Source organism: Callospermophilus lateralis, chromosome 2, assembly GCF_048772815.1.
Source record: "Callospermophilus lateralis isolate mCalLat2 chromosome 2, mCalLat2.hap1, whole genome shotgun sequence".
In the NCBI taxonomy this organism is placed as follows: Eukaryota; Metazoa; Chordata; class Mammalia; order Rodentia; family Sciuridae; genus Callospermophilus; species Callospermophilus lateralis.
Genome location: NC_135306.1, coordinates 65,697,717 through 65,719,361, shown reverse-complemented (window position 1 = coordinate 65,719,361; position 21,645 = coordinate 65,697,717). Strand labels below are relative to the sequence as shown.

Sequence of the window (21,645 nt, the reverse complement as noted above, 5' to 3'; positions counted from 1 at the left end):
TCAGCCCTCCGCACCTTGAAACAGGATTGGCATCCTCCCCACATTCGGGAGGATGTGAACAAGACTTCCAAGTGGCCTAGCGGAAAGTGAACACCAGGCAGAGCTGGGAAGCCTGAAAATCTCCTTGGTCTTCCATAGTGTAGTGCTTAAAGAATGATGTCTGTTTCAAATCCTAGCTGTACCTTGAATAGCTGGATCACTTGTGATCCTCCTGCCTCTGCCTCCAAAGCCACAGGGATTATAGGTATGCACCATCAGGCGTGGCTCTTATTATGATTTCAGTGAGAAAAGGCACATGAAGCATTTTGCACAAGACCTGGCACATAGAAAGAGCTCCATAATATTGGCCCTTCATGTCATTTATATCTTTGTCCTTGTTAAAGTCTGAATTTTTTTAACAGTTTTTTTTTTTCACCAAGATCAAATTTCATGGTAATCAAGAACTCTGGAAAAAGTAGGTTAGTGGTAATCATTTCATGATGTATATGTATATCAAAACATCACACTGTATACCTTAAATATATACAGTTTTTATTTGTCAGTTATGATTCAATAAGACTGAAAAAATAAAGATATTTAAAAAGAAAAAGGAGAGATTCTGAGATACTTAAGCATATAGCGTGATCAAGTATATAAAACACAAAGCTTGTATTAAGTTCATACTTATTTATTAAACTTGGGGATTTGGGTTTTTTTTTTTCCTGACCAAGCATGTTTGGGTATTTTATTTGCTTTTCTTACTGTTATGCAAAACAGCAAGCCTTTCTATAACCTGACTTGATGCATCAAAGTGAGAAGCATAAGACTATCAACCCTGGTCCCCCCAAGTCTGACAGGTTCCTTCTGAAGCAACAGTGAAATGAATATATTCTACTTCTCTTCATTTGTGACCTCTTCTTTCTGGCCCTCAGAGCTGAAAATACTCCAATCATTTTTAATCGGTTTATTAAACATTAGGCAGCTCGCTGATTACTTTTAATCACATTCTGCAGATTTCTAGGCATTAATCCGACTTTTTTATGAAAATTGCACATTTGTATTCTTGGAATTTTTTTAATAAAGAAAAATAATAATAGGAAATAAGCAAGGCAGATTTTATGCATTAGGAGCATGATAAAGTAATACAAGTAGGTGATAAAACATGGACATATGAATTTTCTTTAACTGTTTTAAATTGGATTTTGTCCTGTTTCAACAGGAAATGGCCTTTCGATGGACATAGAGTTGTGTCCAATTGTCTATTAATTCTTCTCCTCCACCTATTGTCTTATGTTGTGTCCTTTCATTTCTCAAGAGTAGTGGTTAGTGACAGTCAACCTGGGCCTGCTGTGAAATCTCAGCTTATTTAAGGCTAGCATTAGTGATAGCCATATAGGACCAAATTAAAATGTTTTACAAAGAAAACCAGAGGCTGTTGGTCAGCCGCTGTTTTTCCTAAATTGTTCATATGAAAGGAGGTGTGGTTGGGAGGTAGAAGAAATACTAGAGATACCATATATTGAAAAATTTTGAGTATGAGCAGTCGGCAAGCCATTGCCTCTCTCAGATGGTTGAAATTAAGTCCAGACAGGGTAGAAAACAGCCTAGCTTCTGCTATGTATAACCTTTCAGGGTTCTCCCTATCCTATTGGTACCTTTAACAGGGAGGACCATGGTCTCCTCCGGTACCCCATCCCAGCCCTACCCTGTGAATCCAAGAAGGGGGGAAAGGTGACCTGGTGCTTTAGGAGTGGCACCAGATCTGGTCTCAGCAGTCATCTTAGAATGGCACCTTCTCCCTATTGCTCTTAGCTGCTTGCTCTTCTTTCTTTAGGTTGAATATGTGATCAAGTGTGACATGTCAGCTCTGCAGAAGATTCTGTATCGCCACATGCAAGCGAAGGGGATCCTCCTCACAGATGGTTCTGAGAAAGATAAGAAGGTACGTTGAGGAAGGAAGCTGGCGTAGCTTGAGGTGCTGGGCAGTGTCTTCTCATGGCTGTGGAGTATTTCTGAGAAGTATCTCTGCTCATGCTGATTTCTTAAAAAAAATTACTGGGCATTTTTTGTAGCTATTGTTGCTGCCAAGAGAAATCTTCTAACCTCTGAACTATGTTGGGGCAGGAAGAAAGGAATATGTTCTTGTTACCAAAAGAGTTATCTCTACTCATGTCAATTCTGCAGAAAACACCTTCTGTCTCAGTGTTGGGTGGCATCTGAAAAGGTTTTGAAATCCAGATTTACTCCCTGGGCATCTGTTCTGTGCTCTGACTTCCAAAATCCTAGAGAGTAGATAGTCATTCAGCTATTAACTTAATGTAATGCTTTAAGATTTACTTTGCCTATAGGATAAGCTAATCATAAGATAGACATTATATCTAACTCAGAAGCAGCCATGTAACAACAGGAACTGTGGATTGCAAGGTGTGTATGTTATTGAGAAGACCTATGGTCTTTTTTCCTTTCTATAAGAAGCCTAGCTTTTATTGTTTTGGTGTGTGTGTGTGTGTGAGAGAGAGAGAGATTTTGGACCTAACCTGGATTTTGACACATTCTAGGCAAGTGCTCTACCACGGACTTACACTCCTAACCCTGAAGCCTAGCTTCTAAAAATTGGAAATATCTGATCAATTAATAATTAGTTCTATTCTTCTCTTTCCATTTGTTCTCAGGGGAAAGGAGGTGCAAAGACACTTATGAACACTATCATGCAGTTGAGAAAAATCTGCAATCACCCATATATGTTTCAGCACATTGAGGTAAGTTTGAGTCCTGTGTTTTGATTCTGTTTGTGCTAATCCTACTAGTGCTAGTTAAAAAAATAAAATCAAGCCAGATGTGGTGGTTCATGCTTACAATCCCAGCTGTTGAGGAGCCTGAGGCAGAAGAATGGCTAGTTGGAGGCCAGCCTGGGTAACTTCACAAGACCCCGTCTCAAAGTCAAAATTTTAAAAAGACCTGGAGATTAAAAAAAAAAAAAGTCTAAAGAATCTATGTATAGAATTCAAAAGGGGATGATCTAATAGCTCTTCAGGCAGAATTAATAAATGTGAATTTCCTGGTTATGGATTCTCATTGGCACCTGAGCATCTGGAATTTTATAACCAAGAGTTTAAAGTAGTGAGGAGTGGTGTAAGCAATGGCTCATGTGTGGGTTCAAGTGAATTGCTGTGTTCCAGTGGGAGCTCTGAAATTAATGACAGCCACATCTAGTTTCTTCCAAAGGATGTCGTCAAAAATATTCAAATGATGTATTTGTAAATATTAAAGATAAAGGTGTTCTTTCAATATTTTCTTTGTGAAAGAAACTGGTTGTAGTTTGTTACTTAGATTGGTACTTTTTCTGTCTTCTTTCTACTGTGATGATGATGTAAATTGATGCTTTTATTCTGATGCTCAGCTGTTTTTAGGGGAGAGGACATTGTCTGCCCTCTTCTCTACATGTGAACATGCTTCCAACACTGGTAGTGTTTCACTCTAGCAGGGACAATTGGCTGTAGCAGAAGAGGAGCTGCCATTGCCATATCCATTTTTTTTAGTGTTGCTGAGGGAGCACATGCTCCTGGGGGCATTGTTTGCCAGTCTAGGGCCTAGTTTCCACTGCAGATTGGGCAAGAGAGAGGAAAATCACTTCAGGACTCCAATGTCTACAGCGGTTCATTTAAAAACAATAAAAAAAAGCTTCTAGAAAATTAAAACTTAATCACAGGATTTTAAAAAAGTGTTGAAATACTTTTAATTTTGAATATTCTTTTTTACTCCTTTATTTTTGGCTCACCTGTTGGGTCAGAGTATTTATTCCCTACCCCTCCCTGTGCTACAGTCCTATCTCAACTGTGCAGGGAAATTAGGAGAACTTCTTACCCTGCTGTGGCCTTCAAGTCCTTAGGAGAGAGTGTCTGAGATGTACGAGAGAGGATCCGTAGACACAGGGAAGAGGACCCACACATAGAGGAGAGTGTCCTTGGATAGGGAGGCTTCCACGGACACAGGGGATCATGCGCATAGGATTCTTGTGGAGCGCTTAGATTCATAGAGGATTACCCAGCACAGTTGAGACCGGACTCTAACATAGGGAGGGGGCATATTTATAGATTGAAGGGAAGTAACAATGGGAATAACAGTTTTAAAAACAATCTTACCAACCAGCCATATATTTAGATATAGATGAAGGAGAATTCATTGGGCATTAGTGAGTTCGTGTCCCAGGCCACTGTGTCCCTGTAACTTGGTAGAGAAAGTCACTCAAGCCTGCTTGATTTGTAATAAGAGGGGAACAATAGATTGTAGAGCCAGTAGGTAGGTGAACTTTTAAGTGAGAACACATTTCCAAGCATCTTGGAAACTAATGTGTTAATCAGGCATAAGGTGTCAGTGAATTAGCACTGGGTAGATATGGGGTTGGGGGTGTGGGGAAAGTCTTAATGATGAAAATGATGAGGGTCGTGTCAGGTTGACCTGTCACCTACTGTCCCATTTTTGCCTGAGAACAATTTTAAGGCATTTACTCTGATCTATAGAGGGCTTTGGGGACTTAGAAATTATGAAAATTAAGTGTCTTACTTCATTTCAGTTATCATAAAAAAATTAACCTTCAAAATGTGCTGGGCCATGTGGGGAAGGAAGGCAGATGACGTCTTCTGTCTTCAAGCTTCTGTCTGGAGTATTGGGAAGGACGAAGGGTCATAAAGGAGACCGAGCTTGGAGCAATGAGCCCCAGTGCCTGCCTGTTTATAAGTAGCTGCCAGTAAACAGATTTTGACTTGCAGTGTTTTTAACATTAAAAAAAAAAAAAAAAAAAACTTTGAAGAGCTTATTTTTAGAAAAAAGAGACCCACAGTCATTGGCTGATCTATTGTCAGTTACGGGTCTGAAGTATCCTGTGCATTTGCCTTTATTTTGTTTCCACACAGTCCTTTGTTGATGCCACATTATTTCAGAAGCCCTGTCTCGAGATTGGTCTCACTGCCTCTCTGGGAAACTTTGAAATGGAGATATGAAAGCAGTATTTTTAAAGATACTGATTACCCAATCTTATCATGGTCCATGGACACATACCATCACTTTGGTTTTCCCAACCTGCTAGGAGACAGGGATGGAGCCTAAGAATCTAGAAAGGAGTGGTCAGATCTGGAAGTGGAAGTGTGAATCTAGAAGGGGGAAGGGATTTTGACATTGTCATCTGTGTTGGCTTTGCCACAGGGCAGTACCCTGAGTGACTGAAGCCTGCCAGGAATAATGAGCATATTTGAGATAGAAACCAAAGGGAGACGTATGGTCCCCTTGGAGGAAAAGCTGGTGGCTAATGTAGAGGTGTGATGTATTTACCCCTAGATGGTCTCTGTTTCCATAAAGCAGGAATGGAGAGAGCCCAGAGCAGAGTCATATATTTCTTCCTCTGAATCTGGAGGGAGTTCAGTAACTAAGTTCTGTCTTCTAAAAGTGGAAGCTGAACACTGAGGGTAGAGTACATTTAGGGCCTTCATTGTAAAAACAAAAGCACCGTATGGGAGAGATGTTAGGATTTCACTTAGTTAAGAACTGCATTATGTAGTAGCCATTATTTTTATTGGTAACTGTTTTCACATTACATTTATGTTTCCCTATTAAGCCTGACTTGCTTGTGTTGTGCTCTTCCTCCAACCTAGACTCTGATCTGAGCTCCTTGTGGGTGGGTCCCCAGAAACAACTGCCTGCTCTGCTGGGCTGGTTGATGCTCAGTGCCTGTTGCATTGGCGAGCTCACGTTCTCCTTTGGGAGTCCATTTAGAGCAGAACGAAAATCTGACCTCAAAGACACTGAGTTTCCAGTTCAGCCTACACTGAGTATTTGCTTGTTCATTGATTATTTTGTTGCCTTTGACTATAGGAGTCCATAGGGCATAAAAGAGAAACTAAAAGAGAAACCATTATTAGGTCAATAATATTAGTTCCATGGAACAGCACTTGCCTAGCACATGTGAGGCCTGGGTTTGATCCCTTGCACTGCAAAATAATAATAATAATAATAATAATAATAATAATAATAATAATAATAATAATAACAACAACAATATATTTAGATTTTAAAGTCATTTTCTTCTTTTCTCTCTTTTAAAGGAATCCTTTGCTGAACACCTGGGCTATTCAAATGGGGTCATCAATGGGTAAATCTATATTTTTTTCCTTTGAAAATATAGTGTTATTGGTCCTACCTACATTATCATTTTCTATAGTAATTTTTTCCTATTATGCAAATACATACTACCAGTGTCCTTGGTCCTCCTTGCTCCACCGTGGAGGGGCAGAAGTTGTTAACCAAAATGATATCAGCATTCTCTTTTTACTTTACTGGCATAAATTACTACTTGCCTTGAGCAAGTGGCTATTCAAAGGACATAGATCTCATTTAATAGACTTAATAGTCTCCTAGTGTTCTAAAACGTTGCTGGAGCCTCCAAGGGTTGTCACTTGTAACTGAAAGTGTGGCTTGGGCTTGGAAGAAAATTTATCTTATTAAATTTCATGTTGATATTTAACATTCATGTGCATGAAAGGAAATGTCTCATCTGCTATAAACGTGTACGATTTTGCAGTCATTCATTCCAGAATGAATCTGTATAAGAGATTTTTCATTAGCAGTGGACATTGAAGGGAATCATCCTTGCAGCGACAGACAGATGAAGACTACACTAATGGACAGCCTGTTTTGTTGGGTTTGCTCCAGAGATGATGTATTAGGATAGAGGGGTCCTTGTTGGATTCCAAGAACAGACAGGGCCACTGGGAGAATTTGGAACTGAAACCCAGGCAGAGTGACAACACTGGGGTCTCCTCCCTGTCCTTGCCGCTTTCCCCTGGAACTTGTGGCCACTTCCACTCTTGCAGCTTGGACAGGGTTGCAGGGTGGAAACATGGCTAAGGGTGTGAGGCTCTGAGGGGCAGTGGTCTGTGAGGGATGAAAGCAGGAAGACAAAGGTTTGAAAATATGACTGTTAAAAGTAGCATACCCAGGGGTTGGGGATCCTAATTAGAATAAGATGTACTTCATGTTTGTATAAATACATCAAATTATCCTCTACTGTGTTGTAGAACTAAAAAGAACCAAAAAAGAAAAAAAAGTAAATAAATAAAATAAATTTTAAAAAACCCAAAAAACAAAAGGCAGCATACCCAGTGATAGTATTGTAGACTACATGTGCACTGGTGAGCTTTCCAAGCACTATTAACCCTAAAATTAAGTTATAATAGCATATGATACAGCCCTGTTGCTTTTAAAAAAAAAAGTTGTTTATTGTGGAGCAAAAAGGCCCTACTTTAGCTTTTCTCCATATCATGTCAATCTCTCTTTTCACTGTCCCTTCATATTTTTTACTTGCTCTGTAGCAGTGAGCCAGCACTCCTGTCCCTTTCCCAGGCCACTCTTATTCTGTGTCCACGGTGACCTTGCAAAAAGTTAGACCAGGTCTCTTCACTCCCCTGTTTAAAGCATATGGGTGGAGTGCGCAGACCCCGTGGCCAGTCCCTGTGCCCACCTACCTTCTTTGTCCTGTCTCAGCACTTTCCCCTCACTTAGGTTTAAGCCATTATTTGTTTTACTCACCATTACTTTTTCCAGTTTCTCCGGCTGCTTTTCTGCTTAGGGCCTTTACATGTGTCTCACCTCTCGCTGAAATATCCTCCTCTAAGCCTCCGGCCCCCATTGGTCACCTGCATGCCTTTAACCATCATTCAACTTTCAGCTAAAATGTTCTCTCCTCAGGGAGGTCACAGTGATTTGCGGACTTTCCTGTAAAGGATCAGATTGAAAAGATTTCCAGCTTTGTGGGCTATGAAGTCTCTGTCACCCTTACTCAGCTCAGCCAGTGTAGCACGAAAGCAGCCAGACAAAGTAAATGAATGAGCGCGGCTATGTGTTCTGAAAAAACTTTATAAAAAGAGGCAGCAGGCTAGGGCCCACTCAGGTCTGCCAAACTCTTCTCTAATCTGAAGAAGGTGTCTTGCATTGGGATGAGCCCTCTTATCATGACCCACTACTTTTCTTCATTGGACTAATCATAGTTAATAATCACCCTTTTTGTTTATCTCTGTACCCATGCCCAACATTGTGCTTGGTACATACTAGGTACTCAATAAGTATTTTAATTGATCACTGAGTGCCCTAAATTAACCTTTTTATGCATGTAATACATAAAGACTTAGAATTTAGAGGGAGAAAGCGAAAAGGCTAGGAACATGAAAGGGTTTCCTTTTCTTTCTAGAATCTGCCGTCATACTTAGCAGGTACAATGTACCCTTTATGGGTTTCCTATGAATAGTATACTTTCTTTCTCCACTGAGTACTTTGTTTTAGAGCTGGTATTCATTCATTCGTTCCACATTTCCTTACTGAATGTTTATTACATACAAGACACTGGGAGAACAGCAAAAAGCTACTCGATCCTTCAAGAAGACAGCAGTAATACTGTCTTCTTGTTTTGCATTTTTGGGTTCAGGGCTGAGCTGTATCGGGCCTCAGGAAAGTTTGAGCTACTTGATCGTATTCTGCCCAAATTGAGAGCGACTAATCACCGCGTGCTGCTTTTCTGCCAGATGACGTCCCTCATGACCATCATGGAGGATTACTTTGCTTTTCGGAACTTCCTTTACCTGCGTCTTGATGGTGAGTGTGTGAGGCAGTAGGCTCAGCATCCCTGCTTTCTGAAAATGAAGGGAGGAGGCATTTAGGTCCAGCCTTGGTCAAAATGCAGGAGGAGAATCAAAGTTTGTCTTTTTTTTTGTTTGTTTATTTTTTATGATACTAGGATTGAACCCATGTCCTTGCACATGGTAGGCTATATCCTGAGCCCAGGTACAAGTTTTCTAGGTGGCAGTATTTACATTCTCTACCTTTCAATAAGCTTACAACATTGTGCAATTGTTCTACATTCAAGCCAACACAAATGAATTTAGAGTCACTTATGAGTATTACAGTTACACTAAATTTTAAAAAATTTTCCTTGCTCTTAGGATCAAATGTTGCTTATGCATCATGTTGAAAATGCTGAAAATCCTTTACCTTTTCCTGAGAAGATATATTTTAAGGGAATAAAAGCTATGTCTCCTTTCTCTAGTATAGTAGTATAATGTTCATCTCCAATTATGTCTATCAGTAAATTCTCTTTTTCTCAAGAGAACATACCTATGTGTCACATTGTTAGGAGATTTGACTTCATTGTTCCCTGCATTTTGCAAACAAAATCAGCATTTCTGATTTCAAAAGTAAAATTGAAATACCACATCATAAACATTAGTAAGCAAATATGAATGGGAAGAAAAGATGAAATTGGTAATGTTCCCTAAGTTACTTTTATGAATTTAATACTGGCTATAACATTTTAGAGATTAAAGATGTTACAGTTTTCCTACTGTGGCAGGTGAGAATGTGTTCAAAGAGTGGTGAGGAGGAAACAGAGCTAATTTACAGCCAGGATGCGTTTAATCCCTGGGTACAAAGATCAGAGAACTGCTAATACCTGTTTTTTTTTTAATCTAATGCAGTATTAATGTTATTGTTAAGTGAACAGGAAATTTAAAGTTTTCTATTTGATTAGAAGGTTTTATTTTATTTTCAATCCAATATTTTGTCTCCCTTTTGCCATAATTAAATATAATTGGAAATACACCAAACTGAGACTTCTCATACATTTTCTCATTTGAATTTTTAGGTGAATTCTCTGTCTGGCCTACCTTTTAGAGTATTACTAATATAACCATCTGGCAGACTTGATGATTTAAAAGCCCTTTTACCTCTCCCCTCCAAAGTCACTGAAAGCTAACGGATGGTTAAGTAAACATTAATTTTGAATTTATAGATTCAGACGTATTATCCACAGTCTGTCTCTTTTGGCAAGACTCCTGATTGTTTTCTCTTTGACTGGTTGCTCCCCACCAGCCTCTGTCCCAGTGTGGCAAAGTGTGGCACTCTTTCTTTCCACCTTTCACTGTGCTCAGGGGAGGGCTTGATGTCCCCCTGGATTTATAGCCAGATGTCCTATATAAATATGTTTGCTACTTGTGGCCCTTCATTTGAACCTCACTTCTCAGAGGCCAGCAACCTGGGAATAATTGAATCTATCAAACTGGTAAGAAGTGATTTCCTTGAAGCAATTCATTCTAATGTTTTCTTGCCAGTGTGAAAAATTCTGATAGTCTATTGGTTGCAGTCCTTGTTGTTGTTAGTAATAACTGTCCTGACAGCTGATGTTTATGGAGCATCAATGACACATAGATAATAGCAGATGCATGCTCTGCTTCATTGATTTTCTTCATCACTGATTTTCTCCACAATGGGTAGTGGATCCTTATTTATCACTATTCTTATGATTCCCATTTAACAGATGAGAAAACAAAGGTCAGATGGTGAAAACAGGGTTTAATTTGCATCTTTCTGATTCCAAATGAGCTCAGTTTTAGCATTCCCAGTGAGATAAACCCCACCTTGGAAATAGTATTGGCTTACTGAATTGATAGCATTTTAAGAATGATTATGAACTTGTTTAAAATTATTAATTTGACTAATTGAAAATGACTAGGAATTAGAGACATAAGATAAATGAGCCACTCGCTGTTCAGACATCAAAGCTCTTATCATTCATTGAGTTGAAAGAGACAAGTAAGTTGCATAGTGCTACAGATGGATGGAGACGGCTGCACAGGCTTCTTCCACTAGAAACAGCAGCCATTCATTTTGGGAGCAGAGGGTTGTTGGAGAATCAATCAATACACACAGATAAATTATTATACACCCTTCCAACTGCACACACCCACACACATACTCCATCACCAATTAGTAAAATGTCTTCAGATTTTCTTTGCTGAATTTGATATCTCAGATTGTGACTTCAGGGGAAAAAAAAATCACTTGTTGACAGCTCAGCAAGGATTTTCTGCAAAGATTACGGTTATCTGAATAGGCTTAGCAACTATTTCATTCCTGTTTTTGTTGTCATTGGAAATGATTTTTGAGTGAAAGGTAGTGATACAGTTTTATCCCAGAAGATGAAATTTTCTAAGAGCAGCTGAAACCCAGTTAAAATTAGTAATCGTGAAAGTCTCTTAGTGTGTTCCTTCTGGCAAATTCTGTAATTTTCTAAACAGTTGCCCTTGCTATTAATCACATTCTTATAATTGGATATGTTCTACATCAGTCTAAAAGACCATGAAACTGATGCTAGTGCTGAGCAGGGTAAATTCTGTGCACCTGCAAGGAGCATTTGCCTTTGAATCTTTCTGAACAATATTGAAAAGATTGCAGATGATTAGTAAAGATCTTGACTTGAGGATCTTTAATAGAAATGAAAATCTAGCAGGACACAGTGGTGCACACCTATGATCCCAGCTACTTGGAAGGTTGAGGCAGGAGGATCAAAAGTTTGAGGCCATCCTCAGCAATTTAGTGAGACCCTGTCTGAAAAAAGAAAGAAAAAAAAAAAAACAAGACCGAGAATGTGACTCCGTGATAAGGCCCACCTGATTCTGAACCTTGTAATAAGGAATGCTATAGCTTTGCATCAAAAGCGTTTGAATCTTTTCTTGTTTGTTTTTATAACTTGTCAAGTTTCCAGCTATTTACACAGTTTAAATACACACCAGATATATAGTGAATCTGTTTGCCTGAGGTATCTGGCATAGAGCCTGAGAACTCCGTGACTAAGTAATTTTGATATTCTTTTTGTTTTTCAGTGCTTTGTTTTGCATTTAAAAAGTCATTTTGTCCCAAGTAGGCCTTTTCCCCAATTAGTTTTATTTGTATCTTCTTAACTTACTAGGTCCCAAGTTTATATTCTGCAAATATCTCAATGAGATTGACACAGCTTCATTAAAATAGATTAGAAATCATAATCTAGAGCTTATGATATAATTTATTATCATTAATAATATATCATTAAAATTAATGCATATTATCACTATTCACTTATTACTTTCCTCAAAAGACTATGACTCTAAAAACAAATATTTATTTCAGAGTTACCGTAAGTGATATTTGTTGCTCAATTTAATTTTTTTTAAGTGTTCCATAAATAGGATGATGGGACATAATGGGTTAATACATAAACAGATATTTTTCAGTTGATTAAAACTGTTGAACTTCTACCCTCAGAGTAGATAGATGCACAGTTTTTATATCCTGCTGTCAGAAAACAGATGTCATTACCTCTGGGAGCCCCATTCTTTCCCCTTTTTTTACTTTCGGTTTCTTTGGCTTTTTCTTCAGTTTAAGGCCGAGAGTAAATATGGGAACCATTAATCCATGTAATTAAAAAAATTATTGTAACTGGAAAGGTCTTAGAGAGAAGCTTGCACGGCAAAACAGAACATGTCTTCCTTCAGCATCACGAACAAATGGTTCCCGTGGTCTCAGACAGCCAATTCTGAAAATAAAAGGGTTCCACATGTTCAAAACCTCACTCAGCAGAGCAGGTTAATGCTCCTCCCCCAAATCTAGATTCCTGCCGTTCATCCTGGAGGATTTGACCAGCTTCACCAAACAAGAGATCTAATTTAGGAAGTACACTGAGTCTAAAGAACTTTGCTTCATTAAATGGGGAGCAACCCCAAACTCCTCCTTTCTAATCCTCATTTGCTGTGTGTGTGGGGAATTGATTTTCTTCCCTTCTCAGGAGGGTACTTATTATTTTTACTGGATGTGAAAAACAGATCCCCCACGTTTGGGAACTTGACCCTCATAAGTAACTTGATTCCTTAGGCTAGTCACTTAAATGTTTTAAACCTCCAAAATAAATTGCTGGTGTGTTTTCACCCTTAAAAGAAAGAACAACATGTAGAAATAATATTTTTATAGCAGCCAGCCAGCGAGTATCATATAACATATAACATGCATATGTATTTCCCATCAGCCTAAAGCCCCTTTCAGAACCCAGCCTCTGCACTCCTTGGTGAAATGCATTCAGATGGAGTGCTGGTTGGTTGGTGTTTTTGTTTTCATTTTCCCTTCCACAATGTATTTCATAAAAAGGCTGGATAAATACATTACAAATGGATAGTATGGGAATGAGTGGCCAGTTTGGAACACAAGTGTGCCCTGAAGTGAGCTCCACATCCTGAGATTGGGGTTCTCTGCTCATTCACTATCCACACTCCATGGTGTGAACCACCGCAAGGGTGTACCATGTTTGATAGGTTTTAGCGTGGCATCCTTTGAACCTAATAGAGCAGAATGTTACCTGAGATACAGACTAGAGCTTACATTTTTAAAAATATAAATGTTATTGTGGCTTCAGATACAAACATTTCATTCATATTTTATGTCTTTCCCATAGCATACTTAATAGCGAGCCAAACAGCAAAGTAGTAGAAATCAACTTTCCTTTTGTTTTTATTCTCTTGACATAACTGAGTGTCCTTCCTTTAATGCCTGTGAGCAGAGTTGCTGTAAGCCATTGTAGTAACCATTTTAGGCACATGTGTGTTTGTGGGTGGGTTTTTTTATCATTATTATTTGGTATTTTACAACCCAGAAATAAATCCAGGAAATGTTTCCAGTAAGTCTTAGATTAGAGTAAGAATGTTGTAGAATTTGTTAAGCTGCAAGGGTGCCCAGTCAGAAATGTTTAAACAATCTTTCCTTTTTTATTTTTTTAATTGCAAAATGTTCAGAGTTCCTTTCAAATGTACAGAAACCCTGGTGATTACCTCACCAACTTGTAGAAGTCTGGATGAATGTCTCAAGGAAGCAGGCCTTTTTGTCTAGTTCTCTGCCATTTTCAGACAGGAGTTAATTGGCAAATTTATTTTTCTTATCCCCTCAGGCACCACCAAGTCTGAAGATCGTGCTGCTTTGCTGAAGAAATTCAATGAACCTGGGTCCCAGTATTTCATTTTCTTGCTGAGCACACGCGCTGGAGGCCTGGGCTTAAATCTTCAGGCAGCTGATACGGTGGTCATCTTTGACAGCGATTGGAATCCTCATCAGGTGGGCAGATCCGACTCAGGAGCCCAGGCCTCTCTCTGGAGAGAAGCTGAAAGATTATCAGTTTCATCATTCACATTTATGGGACAGAGCAAATTTCTAAACGACTAGGCCATTTCTCCAAAGGAGAAATAGCCCAGCCAATTATTATGGCTCTTTCCTTATCTCCCCCGGAGCATAGATATTGGGTTGTCATACACAGGCCTTTGAAGAGCTCAAGATTGGGTTGGAAAAACTGAGTTCCTGCTAAATTTTAATCCCATCTCCCGGGATTGCCATTTGAGCAAATTACATCTGGTGAAGGATAAATCAAAAATGTTCCACTATACTCAGTAGTAGAATGTGAGCTTAGCATGCAAGAGGTCCTGATTTTGCTTTCCAGTACTCCCCCACAAAAAGAAAGAAAGAAAGAAAGAAAACTCAATAATAGCAACTGACACTAGATTTAGTCTGTGCCAACCCCCCTTCATGTGCATTGCCTCGCTCAGTTTTCTAAACTACCCTACAGTATAGTTAACATTAGTATTTGCATCTTTTACAGTCAAGGAAGCTGAGTTCCAGGCAAGTTAAGTAACTTCCTCAAGGCCAATTAGTATATAATAATTAATCTTCTATTTTGTGTATTTTGTTTAAAATATCATCATGGAAAAAATATCCTATGAGCGAAGTGTGGTGGTGCATGCCCAGTGACTCAGGAGGCTGAGGAAGAAGGATCACAAGTTCAAGACCAGCCTGGGAAACTTACACCTATCTCCAAATAAAAGACAAAAAAGACTGGGAATGTAGTTAAGCACCCCTGAATTTAGTACCCAATACCAAATATCTATATGTGTGTGTGTGTGTGTGTGTGTGTGTGTATATAACATGTGTATATGTGAATATATATTTTCATATTCTATGGAACATCTGTCATTGTGAAGTCTTTTTACCAGGTAAGTTTGGAGTTATCATTTTAAAGAAGTATTTAGATGGATTTTAAAAAATACATATTGAATGCATCCTTTGTGATGCTGGATTCCGACATTGCCATGGGAGGTGATGTATCTGCCTGTAAGATCGTGGACATAATGAAAATGCAGCCGTTGCATAGGAATTCTACAACTTGTACATCCACCTCATCCAGGTTCCTCACTGAGCTGTGCCTCCTCTCCATAACACTGACCATCTCACTGGCTTCTCTGAAGGTTGAGCAAAAAGACTTAGAGCATTTGTTTGGGGCAAGAAGTAGAGTTCAGGATGCATTTTAAGAATATGCCTACTTCCTGTTTCCTGCTGCCCCACCCCCAAGTTTCCTATTCAGTGCTCTAGGTGCTTCCTTGTAAAGCTCCTGGGAGATGCTGAGAGAGGCTCACACACCTTCTTGAGTTAGGCACTGCACATGCTCCCCAGTCATTCTCTGTAGCTGAAAAAATTCACATAGAATGACCACTGCAGTGTTCTGACCTTGAAAAGCATGGGGAGCCACCAGCACAGTCTGTTAGTTCCAAGTCTTCAGGAAACATATTATATGTATTTTGATTTTCCACGTTGCATCCCAGAGCACAGAGAGAATTCACATTCACGTGAGAGATCTGCAGTTTCCCTCTTTACAATTTTGCATTCAGTATTTGTTCTGTAAGCACAGGTGCAGTTCCTGTCATGTGGTCCCTAGGGAAAAGGAATATGTGATCCCTTTGCTCCAGGAGTTTCATTCTGCTTGGACATTTAGATTACTCCACTTGCTGGTACCTTTGCCTTTATTGCTGACCATCTGAAGATGAATGGAGAGTTTGCTGTCTTTTGTCTTTGATCTGATTTTCTCAGATGTTCATCTTCACTGGCACAGTGTCAAATCTAAGGGCCAAAGGAAATCTCTCTTTCTGGAAATGCTGATTTCCCATGGAAAAGAATGCTGAGATATCTGTGCCCTCTTCTGCTCCCTCCCTCCTCACATCTTTCCTTCTCTGTTGCAAACTTTGAGGGCACAACTTTTCTGACCAGTAGCTAAAGGGAGACCTCCAGAACCAAAGTTAAATTGCCTGGGGACTTGAAGTGTTCTCTTGTAACTACATGTGAGCTAAAATTTTGGCAGCAAAAAAAAAAGACCCCAAATTTTCTCTGCCCTAATTGACCATGAGTTCTTCGAACTGAGCTGTGTACCTCTGCCAGTTTTTGCATCTACCGTAGGTGGATTCACTTCCACCTGATTCAATAATCTAGGCTGACCCAATTTTGCCTGTTTGTCATTCAAACATGGCCATTAAGTTGGGCAAACTTTTGTTTTCAGAAATGAGTGATCTCAGAGTGATCTGGATGAGTACTGAGCTTTCACTGAAAATATAAAGGAACTAACTTTTTATTAAGCTACAACTCTTCCAGAAACTGCTAGGCACCCTACACACCTTCCTCAGGTAATACTTTGCACCTAAAGAAACTAGATTGCTCAAGAGCACAGAGCCCCGAGCCCCCCTGCATCTATGCTAATACATGTTTCACAGCCCCAAAATGAACACAGTGGAGTTTTTTTTTTTTTTTTTAACCACCCTGGTTTCAGCATGCATGACATTTCTGTAAGTTTTCTCTATTGCATTGAATCAAAATTAAGGCAAAGAGAGGAAATGGGGTTTAACAAATTGAAGATAAAGAGGGCTACCTAGAAGCAAAGGTATAACTAATGAATGTGGAATTAGCAATAAAACTGCTCAGAGTTGCTCATTTTCACACTATTGATTAGAAATAGGTTGATTTTTAACCCATGGAGCTAGAATAATGTGGCTGCTTCAGAAAAGTTAGCCACTCAGCTTCCTTGAGGCCCTCTTCTGAACTGTGCTTTTGTGTTCAAGTATCATCATTCTGCATCAGGGTGATGATCTGACCACTGATTCAGATGCAGAAGTATTGAACAATCCATTCAATAATTACAGCACTCAGTTCTTTGTTACAATACCCTCCACCCCATTTTTGGCCAAGGAACTCACAGGCTCACTTGCATGTTAGTTCTTTTGTGGTTTTAATGAACATCTTTAAGATCAGGGATCAGCAAATTATGACTCAAGGTCAAAGTCTGGCCTGCCACCTGTTTTTGTGTAACCCCAAATTGGAGAATGGTTTTTTCACATTTTTAGGTATCAGTGTAAAATAATTGGGCAGGGATAGTAGCCTTTGGCAAGAACAGTTGCACCATTTTTGCTCCTAGCCCAGAGAGCCTAGAATCTTTAGTCTTCGGCTCATTACAAAAATGTTTGCTGACCCTTGTTCTAGGCAGTGTTGAAAGGGTTGATGACACAGAGCTTGTCATTTGGCTGCTGCTTAACTGTTTGTGCTGAAGATGTGTTGAGACAGGGACAATTGGAGAAGGGTGTTCAGGGTCCCCCCCCGCCCACCACCATCACCTTTGTGTTTTAATTACCTACCTCATTCTCCTCTTTAGAAAATAATTGGGATGGGTTTCGGTTAGGTTCATGGTAGTTGCATTAACTTAAGGCAAAAATTTGTCCTCAGAAGATATTTGTCTATTAGTCATTTAATTTCAAAGGTCTCTGAAACAAAAACGAATCTCCCAGGCAGACTTTATTCTGCTGCTTCCTTAGGCTGCGCAGATGACCTAGAAGCTCAGCTGGTCAAGAGGACAGGCTTTCAGCTGTGATGTGTTAGCTCTGCAAAACACAGGACAAGAAAGTGGAAAATGGGGAATAACCTTTGCCCTAAAAATATATATACAATCTGATGAGGGACAAGTCTCTACAACTAACTAGTATCAGTCCAGACACCATCACCTGGACCACAGTGAATAAATAGGACATGTTTTTATTTAGTAGCTGTAAAATTAGGTAACTACCTCATAGGCTTATAAAGGTTTTTATTTAAAGATTTCAATAATGCCTTTTTCTTATAAGATTAACATGCTTCAAGTAAAAAAAGTTAAACCATGTGTAAGCAAAATGAACAAGATTAAACAACAGCTATGATTTTAATACCCGGCAATAGGAACATTGTTGGCATGTTGGTTTTTGTCCTTTTTCTTGTTTAGATAAATATGCATATATGAGATCATAAAGTACAAACTCACTTATAACTTACAATTTGCTCTGATAGCTTTGTTTAGTTAAATTTTCTACAGGGTAATTTTTTAGGTTACTATGTTGTTGTATTTGCACAGTAGAATACCATAATTTCTTTAATCAATATGTTATTGTAGAATGTTTACTTCTACTTTTAAAAAGCATGATAAATAATAACTAATGCTGAGAAGATACATTTTTATCTATAAATCTTTATGCGTATTCATGGTGATTTCTTTAGGACAAATTTTCAGGAGTGAAATTTCTGAATCCAAGCCATTCTCAATTTTAACATCTTGGTACATTGTGCCGAATTTCCATCTCCAAAAGTTCATCAGTCTCTAGCAGTCCTTCTCATTTTCTAAACTAAAGACTGAGCCTTCAATAAAGTTAGGTCCCAGGAAGTTGGCTAGCTGAGCAATCATTATGTATAATGTACATATGCATGCATGTAAATAATAAATGGCGGGAAAAAAAACACATGGATTTCAAAACCTGAGGTGTTATTTTCTGGTTGGGTTGGTTGATTTAAATCAAACTTCCTCAACTAGGAATGACCTCAGTTTTTTCTGAAGAAAGTAGCTTGTGTATTTTTAAAATGTAAGCAAAAGCTTACCCTAGAAAAGGTGGATTAAATAGTGCCCACTTATTTCCCTCTTATGTAGGGGCTTGTTAGCAGGGCTAATCCAGGCACCTCTGTCCTCACAGTGTATTGTTCTTGCAAACAGGATCTGCAGGCTCAAGACCGAGCTCACCGCATTGGTCAACAAAATGAGGTCCGAGTGCTGAGACTCTGTACGGTGAACAGTGTAGAGGAGAAGATTCTTGCAGCTGCAAAATACAAACTGAATGTGGATCAGAAAGTTATCCAGGCGGGCATGTTTGATCAAAAGTCTTCAAGCCACGAGCGGAGGGCGTTCCTGCAGGCCATATTGGAGCATGAAGAGGAAAATGAGGTATTAGAGGAAGCCAAGTTTATGAAATCAAACAGTGACCTTTTGTCTCTGAAGGACTAAGAATAACCCCTTTGTTCTTTAAAGAATTTCTCAAGCTGGACTTAATTAAAATGAATAAATTAGCTGCTATCTTATATCCCAAGCACAGTAAACCTCTGAAAGTTATCCAAATGAGTGTCTTGCAAGCTATTGCCAGAGGGCCCAAAAGGCCACCATCAAGCACAGTCTTGTGTACTAAATGCTGCCTCCTGAAGGGCAAATGCCAAACTGCAGGTAGGGCTCTTGGCAGGTACAAACTCAGCCAGATGAGACCTGGAAGTGTGTCCTACCTTGCCTTTTTTTTCTTTTGCCCTCCAGAGCCTTTGGTCTCTGTGGCCTTTTGGTCAGTGATGATAGCACTTCAACATGTTTGTAGGACGAACCTTCACAGACATCTAGACTAGCTCATTTAGTTCAACTTTGACTTAACCTCCCCTTAAAAATTTTCCTAAGAGCTGATCCAAGGCTGAGAAAAATGCCAGTTTAAAAAATCTTTTTTATTTGCCAAGATTGCACAAAGAATGTGATGATTACATTTCTTTTAGGGAATCTTTTGGTGGCCATTTGTATATTTTACAGATTGCCAATTTTAGTCATTTTTTACTGAATATTCATTCTGGTGCTGGGGATATAGCTCAGCAGAACAAGGTTTGCCTACCATTTACAAGGCCCTGGGTTCAATTCCCAGCACCACAAAAAGAAAAAAAAATCTAAAATGAATTTGAAATAGATTTAAAAACATATTTATAAGGTCTAGAAAACTATAAAATACCACCACCAGTCCTTACCCTAAAATTGGCTGGGGATGGACAAATTTGGTTTTGTGTGCCCACACTTATAAACAGAAGCACAGTTTACCTTATATATTCACATGGAATACATCTTCAACACATATATTTAGATATAATCTCATTTTGCCTTAAGTAGGATATGTATTTTTGAAGTCTTCTATAAATTAAAAACCAAATTCTTTTAAAAGGCTCACATACTTTTTTGTTTCTGAAATGAATTCAAATGTGAAGTAGATCTTTATATCTCAAGGAATCCTGAAATGATTTCTTTGCAAATTGGAAAGCACTTTGCTATTATGCCTCCTAAATTTGTTGGCCTTATATATTTGATTAGTTAATCTATTGAGTTTCATAAAAATGATGAAACATACATACATGTATACTCTGACAGGTCCACACATGCTTCAGGATTTTTATCTCAAATCATTTACCGTTTCTGATTCTTGAATTTGAATATTCGAGGCAGACTTGGAGTCAGTTTGTCAGGTGAATTTTTGTCGTTTACACATTTGGCCATTTCAAAAAAACACAATGATGAGTGACATATACTGTCACAGGGCCCCTGTGAGCAGAGGTGGTACTCAGCCAGAGATCTCGACTGCATTTTTGCTCATTTGTTTTTTGTAGGTCTTGTGAAAAATAGTCCCTGACCTGGGTGGAGTTTTCCAGCCTTCCTGAGCCAAAGGAGATGTTGATCTCTCCCAGGCACTAGGCTAGCCAGGTGGGGCCTTCAGTGAATCCCTGCCAGCTGCTTCTAGCTGTAAGCAGCCCCGCTGGGGCTCCACATCCCTTCCAGGCCACCAGTGTGTTGGACAAATGTTATCACATTCAGGATAGCCTGTGTCCTGATGTTAAGTCAGGGGGGATACAGATAGACCTCAGTCAAAGTCCCTGGTCCTGATTAGCCAAGGCAGCATGGATTGGCACCACTTCAGTTGGTGCACCAGGAAGTACTAGGGCACAGAGAGCCCAGGAAAATGCATTACCAACTTCCCAGCCGTTCAGTTCTCCAGGAACTCAGGTCACTGGGGGCAGCTTTCCTACCAGTTCACAGGAGAATCTTTTCATCTTTGGCCTGGGGACAACAAAGCCTCATTGTGTAGGACGTGAGAGTTCTATCTAGAAGGCAGTAGGCAAAGGAGGACATCTGCTTTTGGAGGAAGCATTCACCAGATATTTTGTACCGGGAGGTCTGAGCCCACTCTCCACCTAATCTGTGTCTTCATCAGATGAAATGTAATATTTAGACAGATTGACTTTAATCAATCTGGAGGTGAACTAGAATAGCAGGTTTTTTTCAGCAGTAATTATTATTTCAAATCATAGGTTTTTCATTATTGAATTGCACTCATTTCTAACACTTATTAAGTTCCTACAGTGCATGAGATGTTATCTTGGGAACTGACGTCGTCATCTGATTTAAGCTGCTAGTTCACTCGTATTCTTTTTGTGAAACAGTTGCCTCATTTTAAACATATGATTTGTGTAATTGGATGTTTGAAGTTCTGTGTTTTCCTCTTTCTTCCCTCTGCTGATATACTGAAATTCCCCATTTGATTTTTAACAAGCCCACTCAGCATATGATGGAAATAATTTTGGAAAATAAGTTCTATAGTATATGCCCAGTTTTTAGAATCATTTGTTAAAAGTGTGGAAGTCATAGCATAATATTTCTGGAACACTTGAGAACTGTTGGTTTCTGAGGAATTAGCAGATAGATAATAGGCCCCAGTTTAACACAATATAAAGTAAAAAGCTTTAGCCCATATATAATTGCTCTCTGTACTTCATGTAACTTTTTTTAATTGTCTTTGGAGGGTTTGTTAATGATAGCTTTTGAATTGTTCTAACCACAGCCGTAACCATGATCAATAATAGTGCCTACTTAAA

At 39.1% G+C, this 21,645-nt stretch overlaps 1 protein-coding gene across 8 annotated transcripts in view; it reads left to right on the top strand.

The window, feature by feature from the left end:
* Positions 1–21,645, top strand: part of Smarca2 (SWI/SNF related BAF chromatin remodeling complex subunit ATPase 2) — a 165,012-nt gene that overhangs the window by 79,059 nt on the left and 64,308 nt on the right. For all 8 annotated transcript variants that reach the window (XM_076846022.2, XM_076846024.2, XM_076846023.2 and 5 more), the window contains 6 exons: positions 1,814–1,921; positions 2,652–2,738; positions 6,078–6,124; positions 8,453–8,619; positions 13,769–13,932; positions 18,698–18,925. In XM_076846022.2, coding sequence (XP_076702137.2) covers positions 1,814–1,921; positions 2,652–2,738; positions 6,078–6,124; positions 8,453–8,619; positions 13,769–13,932; positions 18,698–18,925 — 801 coding nt within the window. The remainder of the gene's footprint in view (positions 1–1,813; positions 1,922–2,651; positions 2,739–6,077; positions 6,125–8,452; positions 8,620–13,768; positions 13,933–18,697; positions 18,926–21,645) is intronic.